This window comes from Oratosquilla oratoria, chromosome 18 (genome assembly GCF_046742065.1).
Source record: "Oratosquilla oratoria isolate Oo_2021 chromosome 18, ASM4674206v1, whole genome shotgun sequence".
NCBI classification, from domain to species: domain Eukaryota; kingdom Metazoa; phylum Arthropoda; class Malacostraca; order Stomatopoda; family Squillidae; genus Oratosquilla; species Oratosquilla oratoria.
Genome location: NC_134794.1, coordinates 57,249,964 through 57,259,963, shown reverse-complemented (window position 1 = coordinate 57,259,963; position 10,000 = coordinate 57,249,964). Strand labels below are relative to the sequence as shown.

Genomic DNA, 10,000 nt, shown 5'->3' with positions numbered 1-10,000 from the left:
ATATATATATATATATATATATATATATATATATATACTGTATATACACCAACAAAAAATTATTGTGTCTAATCACTTGTGGCGTCACATTTATTATTTTATTTTTTGTTAATTTTTTCGTGTAAAATCTATATGATATAGACAATTAACAGAATAAATAAACACGTGGATATTTGTACGGGCAAAATGTCCAAGGACAACAATAACGATAACAACAACAACAACAACAAAACGACAAAATAACAATAATGACAACGACAATAACGAACCACTTGTTTTAGGACGTCATCCGGCACGTTGCGGTTGTGTCGACATAACGCATGCGCCGACGAATGACTGAAGATGACCGGCGCGCGCGACACGGCAAGAGCGTCCCTCATGGTCTGCTGCGAGACGTGGGATAGATCCACCAGCATCCCCAGACGGTTCATCTCCAGCACCACTTTCTGCAGTAAGGATCAAGGTCAAGACGTTCACGAACAATGCTTCAAAATAATAATAATAATAATAATAATAATTGCAATAATAAATCCAATCCAATCACATAAACAAATAACCTTAAAGGAATGGTCGTGTGTCGAAGTAAATACAGAGAAAACAGCTGCAGTTTTATTGATTGACGCTTCGTACCTACCAATACTTCTTAAGAGTAAAGAAGAGGTACTACTAAAGACGAAACTAAAGTGAATAAACCTCCAATTGTTTTCTATGAATACCTCACACCACCCTGTCTTTCATACAAAAATAAAATAAAATAAAAGACTAAAAATAAACATACAAATGATGATCCCTTAATGACCAAAATCAAGGATGTGTGGGCAAACACTCAGATCAACTGAGTGTACAAAAATGAGAAAAACAATGACTACTCTGGTAAGTGGTTGATGAAACTTAATCTCCCTAGATGTAATGTTCCTTGATAGGAACTGCACTAAAAGTACATTAGAAATGATTAGGAACACCGACTTCGGTTGGGAAGTTGTGCAGCGATCAACTTGCTTCTAAGGCAAGATTATATTCTAGGTCCACAAATGTGATCTTGTCTCTTCGAAGTATAAATATAGATAAAACTGTTGTAAAGAAACTATAGGGACATTATTTATATGTGGTCTTTGAATACGTAAAAAATGGTACAAAGTCAAACTACTAAAAAAAAAAGATACTATACATATGAAAAAAAATATATATGATAAATGTTGTCTCGACTTTCATTGACGAGGGACTCGCAGACCTAAAAGACCGAGCAAGGGTCCTCATTTCCTCCGATAGATCTCTTCGGGAAGAAATGGTGGATCGTTCACTATGTTATCTCAAAGCGGATCCCTTTTATCTGTTACTGGCACGAGATACATAAGAAAACCAGTCAGAGGTACAGAGGGTGCAGGGGTAGCAGAAGACATGGGCTGGGCGACAGAAAAGACAAGTGGGATTAGGAAAGGCGGGGAGGCACTCGAAGTGAGGAGATGGGGGCCACTTACTGCGCCGAAGTCGTTGAGGCCGAAGTTCTCAGCGGGATGGCCGGGGGAGTCCGCCAGCGAAGAGTCTGCCCTGCCAAAACATTAGTGTCAGCAGGCGCCGTCAGTGCACAGACTAATCTGACAGGTCTGTGGTGGGAGTTGTCGAGGTCTGTGCATGTAGCAATATAATGCGCAGCAGCAGAAAGAAATTTGTATATGTGGTTGTATTACCCTAAGTACGTGGGAATGGCTATTTGGCAAGATAAGGTGGTGTGCTGACGGTTTGACTGAGTATAAGTATTAGTATTAGTGTACTGCCATGGGTTTTGCTGCTGCGGCACCTCTGTCTTATGTTTGTGATATTCCTTTGAATGTGCACCATAATGTTAAAATCGAAAGTCTCAAGTGTCACAAAAATCAATCAACAAAACTTGTTTAAACCGTTGCAAGACATAAAGGAAGAAAAATACATTCCATTGAATGTGCATTATCATGGTAGGATTTAAAGCTCTTGACAGTTGCATGAAAGGACAAACTTGTTTAGACTCTCACAAGAGAACCATGACACCAAAATTTTGGCATTTTTTTTCTTCATAATGAAGGTGAATACGAATTCAACTTTAGGAATGATGTAACCAATACACTTTGGAACCAGAGAGCAACAAATAGCTATGGAAATAAACCGAAAAAGACAGAATGTTTGGCCTTGAAGTATATATAAATAAAGTTATCGTCTTCCTTCCAGACGAATTATTTTGCAAAATAACATAGAAAAAAAAGAACACAAACTAATTCAAAGGTAATTTTGAGGCACAGTCACAAAATCCCATGAGCGACTCCCTGTGCCTGACCACGAGTTAGATGTACTGTACATAAAGACGGGGCCCCAAGAGCTCATCACAAACTGTTACCTACCAGGGCGTGTTGCAGGTGTGTGTGAGCGTCAGGTATCGCACACCGAGGTCGTAATACATTCGGAGGACAGACAACGACGCCCCCATCAAGTGACCTCCTTCGACGCCGAGTAGGCTGGCGATCCGGCCCGACCGATAAACTTCCAGAATAGCTGTAGGGACGTCCCAAGAAGAAAGATAACTCGGGAATGGGTGAAAGAATGTTGGATATATCAGTGTTATATTTCAGCCATTGACCCTCTCGCTTCGCAGGGGGAATTTCCTTCGGCTAAATTAAATCGCCTGGCGGCAGCCAGAACGTATGTACACACACACACACACACACACACACACACACACACACACACACACACACACACACACACACACACACACACACGCAGCGATAGGGTCAGGTCGATTGGTTTCAATTGTACTCACAGTCGTGCGAAGACGCGAAGCCGAGGTGCTGCGGGTAGCGATGGATCAGCCGCTTGATCACGTCGATCTGTTCGAGGGTGACCTGGGCGGCGTTGAGGAACTGGGCTCCACAAGGGACGTAAGCTGCCCAGAACTATGGCGAGGGATGGCGAGAGTCAGGGGCAGAAAAAAAAAAAAAAAAAAAAAAAAGAGAGAGAGAGAGAGAGAGAGAGAGAGAGAGAGAGAGAGAGAGAGAGAGAACGGGGGAAGATGGGTAGGGGACGATGGTGGTGTCCATCGTAAAGTCCCCGTACAGGGTGCTGGATACACATTTTATGCCAACAATTGTTCAGGGACTTTAGTGACATCTCTATGGACCAGAGGCACTCAACATTGTTTGCGGAGGCTAATATATATATATATATATATATATATACATATATATATATATATATATGTATATATATATATATATATATATGTATATACTGTACATGTATATAAATATATATATATAAATAAATATATATACATATATATATATGTATATATATATATATATATATATATATATATATATGTGTGTGTGTGTGTGTGTGTGTGTGTGTGTGTGTGTGTGTGTGTGTGTGTGTGTGTGTGTGTGTGTGTGTGATTCACCATGGTCTTGGATCACGTATTGGACTCGTGATCGACAGCTATTTCCCTCCCGGAAGAGAGCTCAGAGCTTGTATGACCGATCTATGAGTAATACTGTGACCTTACACGCGCACACACCCTCAACTCCCCGCCCACGAGAGTTGGAGTAACGACTCGAAGAGCAGCTATACTGAAATTATTTCAGCCCTGGGCAGGATTCGAATCCGGACCGCCGTAGTGACAGTCAGGGACTCTACCAACCGCGCCACCGAGTCGTGTGTATGTGTGTGTGTGTGTGTGTGTGTGTGTGTGTGTGTGTGTGTGTGTGTGTGTGTGTGTGTGTGTGTGTGTGTGTGTGTGTGTGTGTGTGTGTGTGTGTGTGCGCGCGCGTGTGTGTGTTAAATATGCTAACTGAATTGTTTAAGTCCTTTTTTGAAGGGACGTTATTGTTCATTGTCTCGACCGCGGTTGCTCACCTGTGCCCCGATCATTCCGTGGCGCATGCGCGCGATGTCCGTGTGGGACCAGGCGGACCCTCCCCAGGGCTCTACTGCGCTCAGGTTTCGCGACAAGTCCACTTTCTCCAGCTTGTTGTGGACAAAATTGCGGATATTCCAGGCGAGGTCGTTGTGTCTGGAAAGCGGGAAATTGGGCTTAAGTTAAGCTCTCACACGGTTTCGGCTCTGTGAAATGAAAAATAGACGCGCGCGCGCGTGTGTGTGATATTACTGATGGGAAGAGTCGACTGACAGGGGGGGAGAAGGGACATTATAAATGAGAAATGGAAAAAAATGTATCTATATGAGGACCTTCGAGTATAGTGGAACAAAGATGAAGTCGACAAAATATTAGTGAAGTAGATTAACTGGTTGAAATCAAATTTTTAATGAAGAAGCGTTACATGTACATGGAAATGTGAATATAAAACATGTATATAAAACATGTATATAAAACATGTATATAAAACATGTACATGGAAATGTATATAAAACATTGATCAATCTTTTATATACATGTGTATATGTATAATTATATGCATATATGTGCATATATACAACTATGTGTGCATATATGTGTGCATATGTGTGCACATGTGTCCATATATGTATGCATGTACGCACATGTATGTGCATGTGTGTATATATGTATGTGCATGTGTGTATATATATTATATATATATATATATATATATATATATGTGTGTGTGTGCATGTGTGTATATATGTTAAGATGGATACATGTATTCATCGGTGCACAGTGTGTTGTGCCTGAATGTGGGGCGGTCGCGTCTGACCTAGTGAGGCACCGATCCGTCCAATCCACGCACCCGTCTATGAGCGGAACATCCCTGAGAAGATGCGCCACGCGGGTGCGTTCGGCCAGGCGGTCGGGGAAGTCATACGGCGACCTTGAGGTGAGCGGCAGGGCCACGCCGATGACCACGCCCACACATACCAGCAGGAGGGCCGCCAGCACGCACCAGTGTCGCCAGGTGTAGGCTTCCCACGAGCCTGAAGGAGAAGGCATGGGTTAAGTTCAGGTGGAGGGGTAATTTTTTTTTTTTTTTTTTTTTTTTTTTTTAGAAATAAACACCATCATTTCCTTGAGGGGTCCGTAAGATAGATTAAACTAAATCCGAACTGCGAGAGGTCGGTGTATTTTCGTCATTACCAAGGTTGTAGAACAGTGGGATCTCGGTGGTCTGTATGTGTCGAGCGGAATTCGCTTCGTCATCTTGAAGAATTCGATGTACAGTCGAAGTCCGGCGCTCGACCATCGGCGTTCAGAGTTCGAAGGTCGAACGTCAGCGAAGGAGTAAAGAGACCACAGGAGAAGTCAAAACGCGCACAAGAGTCCTCATGTTTCACTGAGGGAGACGGCTGTCGTCTTTATAAGACGAACTTATCACTCCCGCCCCAAGGACAACGGGGCCCTATGATAGTACCAAGGGCACTGGGGCCTCTGCAGTTTTGCTGCAAAGACAGACAAGCTCAGCTTGGAGAGCGAGGGGACTGGTTGTCGACGTAGAATGCGTACATTAACACGGGGGAGTGGACTACGCTGTAGACGTGGGAGCCGAGGCCGAAGATAGTGGCATTACATCTTGAAAAAGAGGAGGACGAGGAGGAGGAGGAAGAGGAGGACGAGGAGGAGGAGGAAGAGGAGGGTGACACACAAATACACATGGGAGGGAGGGAGGGAATGAGTGAAAACAAAAGGAAGTTTCATTACGTGTTGGAGGGCAGGAGGATGATGGGGACGACTGCTGGATATGAATACGGTGAAAGCGGTGGGGACAGGTGTGTTTGATTACTTTGTGGTGGAGGGGGAACCTGGGCTTGGAGCCCTGTCCAAGTAGCACAGTGGAAGAAGACATGGCGAGTATGGAACGGGTCAGAGGTACTGGAACCAAAGGAAGTAATGCAGAGGTGCAAGCAGAGAATCGGGGAAAATGCGGGCGAGGAGAAAAAAAAATGACAGAGAAAGAATAAATGAATAAAAAACAAAAAGTATACATGAATATTGGAGTGGTAGAAGAAAGTTGGAAACAAGGAATCGAATAGCTAGATGCACATTGTCTGCACCATCCTTCCTTCTCTAATAATTATTTCATAAGGTTTATATGCAACAAACTTGTACTGTATCCACGTTTGTGTTTATCTTAATCGTCTGTGGTCACGCTGACGCGAGTTAGTGGTATGTTTTATTTCTATACTAATGCCTGTTCAATTGTCGTAGAATGTTAGACTTCATTTGTTATTCTTTTGTGTCTTATCGGTTATAAACTAATGGGACTCATTATTTAATGGTAGTTCTTCTTCATTACGCTCAATTTAGACTGTTAGTAAAGTACTTTTATTTTCACACACATATACATGGCACTTGAGCAAGCATCTGGATCCCATTCATATATGTATATTTTTTTTTTGGGGGGGGGGAAGGGATTGTGTGTTCTTGCGAAAGTTGACCCAAAAGCTATTTAACTTTTTCAAGTGCGGTTTTAGACACCTGTTCCACTTCATCGTATGTACTCTCCCCTCTTTGAGTCTCCAGCGAAAACTTTTTCGACAGTTCTTCTTTTCTTATGAGAGACCCTGATTATTTGTACAGCTGTGTTTTTGTATAGACCTTGCGTGGGCATAATGTCACTCTTTAAGGTCGATCTTGTCTATTTTTGTAAACTGTCGTTTACATCCTCGCAGCGATTTGACTTGCAATTGTTTGGACCTTCTCGTTAAACCTTTCCTACTTCCCTCTATCCAAGCGAGTCGAAGTGGATAACATCACTTCTCTTACACCTTGTGTTTTTTATTTATTTTTTTAATACTCTGCAGGTTTTGATATTTGAAAACTGGATAATCCTTAACGTGGAAGTTTGGGCATTTTCAGTCTTGTAAACTTCCCTGTCGAGGTTCAATGGACGAAGAGTTTTGACCGATGAACAGGAATTCAATGTTTGCGGGAGGAATTTCGTTTTTCATTCCTGATGTTTTTATTCGATGCAAGGAAGTTTGAAGCTTATCCTTCTACTGAACTCTCAAAAAATAAAAAAAATAAAAAATAAATAAATAAATAAATAGATAAAAAAATAAATGAATAAATAAATAAATAAATAAATAAATAAAAAATAAAAAAAAATCAAGAAAAATGTGACATTGGGAATCATGACGAAGACTAATTTGTGTTAGAAATTCGTCACTTCATTCAGAATTCGAAGACCTCTAGCTATTAAACAAAATTTAGAATTCGAAAGTTAATTACGAAAACAATTAAGTTAATAATAAGTTAAACAAATAATCAATAAAATTAATCAACTTAATAACCTAAAAATTCAAGTTAATTAGAAAATTAGAATTCCAAAGCAAGAAGAATAAATTAAAGTTAAAAGCTAAATAAGAAAAGGAAAAGTGAAAGTTAACAGCTGAACCAACTATTAAGATAGGATATATAAATACGAATATACTAGAAATTAGACCAAGGAAAAGTCAGAATTGCTTAAAGCAAGCGACACCCACGGAATGGTCCTTCTCCTGTCTCAGAATAATCTTTTGACTTTGCTAAAACTTGCTCCAAATTTCACTCAATGGAATCTTGAAGATTGCTTCCAAACTTCTGAGTCTGTTGAAACGAGGTTGAATGCAAAAGAAAAAGAAAAATTAAATATGTTTTGTTTACGTGCTTGTCCAAGTAAACTTTAAAACTTAGGATTGCATTGCATACAGCCGCTTCATTGACGACGCGACTGCCAAAAGTGTTTCATCCAGTCGTCACATTGATGGTAAAATGGTGAAAGTGCTTCTATCTACTTCTACGTTAAATTTGTGTCCTGACAGCTTAAGCCCATTATTTCTCGACCGATTCATATTACATAAATTTCCTCTTAAAATTTTGTATTAAGTGTACCTTGAGTTTCCATATTCTTAAGAATTATTTAAATGTTAAGTGGTTTTCGTGTGTTTTGTTTCTTACACCGCACCAAAACAAAATATTCCATATGTGGGAAGACCATAGATCTGCCTTAATTGGTTGATGATACTTAGATTTTTTAAATCAAAAGGTCGAGCTACCAATTCTATTTCCTTTCTCTGAGGTAAAAATACAATGTCAAGCTGCTTTTAGGCCATTGATGTTGTCACAAGTCAATTTGAGACTCACAAAATTTAAATTTGTGAGGCAGCAGATATTACAGTGGAATTATGTAATATATATACATATACATATATATATATATATATATATATATATATATATATATATAGATAGAGATATATATATAGATAGATATATATATATATATATATATATATATATATATATACCATCTATAAACAACTGATTAATCAATTACATTTAGAGAAGAAAGAGTACATTGGAGAAATATTATCGACTTATGGATTTCTGAAGCTTTAAACTCCGAAACTTCGAAGCCCGAGAAGGAGGAGGAGGAGGAGGAGAAGGAGAGAACCACATGAGTCAGTCGACACACTGAGCTGGAAGGAGACAGAAACTGTTGGAACTGGAACACATCCTAGCCGGTCATATGTACAGTATCATCACCACGAGTTTGTTCTGCATCTAATCGTCTGAGTGAGCTGGGGGTGGTGACGTCGGCCAACGGACTCGAAAGCAAGAACGAAGAGCTGCAAATTGGACCGTTGTTTCACCTCATCGTTCAACCTTAAGCATGAATCTCCCTTCCCCTGTCCAGTGATAAGTATCGCCAGTACTAAATCAAGTTAGGACAAGTACTCGCGGCTGGAAGAACCTGTGAAACATCGACTCTCACAAAGTTACGGTACATCTACCAGAGTGTGTGGTTAAGTGTGACAAATGTGTGATAAGTGTTTGACCAAGTGTGTAACTGAATGTGCAACAAAAATGAGTAATCTATGACAAGTCGTGATCATTCTGATTAAGTGTTAAGTGCCTTGTTGGGGCAGAGTTAAAGTGCCCGGTTACTGTTCCTACCACTTATGAGATTCTGCTGTCCAGAGCTGTCAAGCGACTTCAGAAATTAGACTCGTTACTCATGAGATTACTAATTTGTTTATATGTGTGTGCATGATATTCATTTATATTATTATTAGTAGTATTGTTATTAATGTGACTAATTATGTTTAAATATTAGTTATAAATTCCTTAAATTTTACTTTGATTAGGCCCTTGCTCTACTGATATTCATATACAACGCTATAAATAAGGAAGTACCCACACATGAAAAATAATATTATGCAGAATCCTCGTAGGCCAGTGAAGCTGACGGAGTAAGTTATGTATTTACATTCAGCAAAGTTAGTCAAGTTCTACTAAGGTATAAAACGTTCTGACAGTTGTTAAACACATGAAGATCTTTGTCATTCTCCTTTTTTTTTTCGAAATACTTGTAGTTGTATTTTGTATCATTTTCATCTGTGCGCATAACTTCGCATTAGTTTTGACACCATTGCTCTAGTTTGCCTAAATCTCTTTGGGTATCCAATTGATTTGAGTGATCATTTGATATTCCGCACAGTTTAGTATGATCAATGGCATTGATATATACTATGAACATAAATACCCCTAGAACGTAACCCTAGGGGACTTCACTTTTAACATCATTCCAGCTAGCCTCTTCACTCCGGGGCACATCGCATGTCTGGCAGCATTAGCTGCCCGACGTGCGATATTGCGTCATAATAATAGCATTATAAAAAATAGTGCTCAATCGTTCATTCTTTCACCCGTGAATTTTGATAACCATAGAAAATATGATGAAGCCAGTTTAGAGAGAATGGAGGTTACGTAGGTACGACTACAATGGATATAATCAAGACGCCGAGGTCGGCATCATCGCGTACCCACTTGTTCCTCGTAGGCGTCACCGTATGGAAGTGGCTAGAGGTGTTACCATACAGAACAACTCCTTTTTCTCGACTTCTACTACGTAGTTTCTAATCCATCTTCATAAATTTCCTCTTGTTCCATGCGAAACAAGTTTAGGTAGTAGTCTATCGTGCGGGACAATATATACATATATGCATACATGCATATAGATATACACATACACATGTGTTTGTGTCATTTTGACAATTGGAAATAAACTAATTTGCTGGG

General features: G+C 39.9%; 1 protein-coding gene across 4 annotated transcripts in view; it reads right to left on the bottom strand.

Moving 5' to 3' along the window:
* Positions 1–10,000, bottom strand: part of LOC143035262 (dipeptidase 1-like) — a 187,682-nt gene that overhangs the window by 8,687 nt on the left and 168,995 nt on the right. For all 4 annotated transcript variants that reach the window (XM_076202089.1, XM_076202088.1, XM_076202086.1 and 1 more), the window contains 6 exons: positions 4,734–4,917; positions 3,883–4,039; positions 2,792–2,924; positions 2,373–2,523; positions 1,479–1,548; positions 270–446 (listed from right to left, as the gene is read on the bottom strand). In XM_076202089.1, the coding sequence (XP_076058204.1) occupies positions 270–446; positions 1,479–1,548; positions 2,373–2,523; positions 2,792–2,924; positions 3,883–4,039; positions 4,734–4,917 (872 nt within the window). The remainder of the gene's footprint in view (positions 1–269; positions 447–1,478; positions 1,549–2,372; positions 2,524–2,791; positions 2,925–3,882; positions 4,040–4,733; positions 4,918–10,000) is intronic.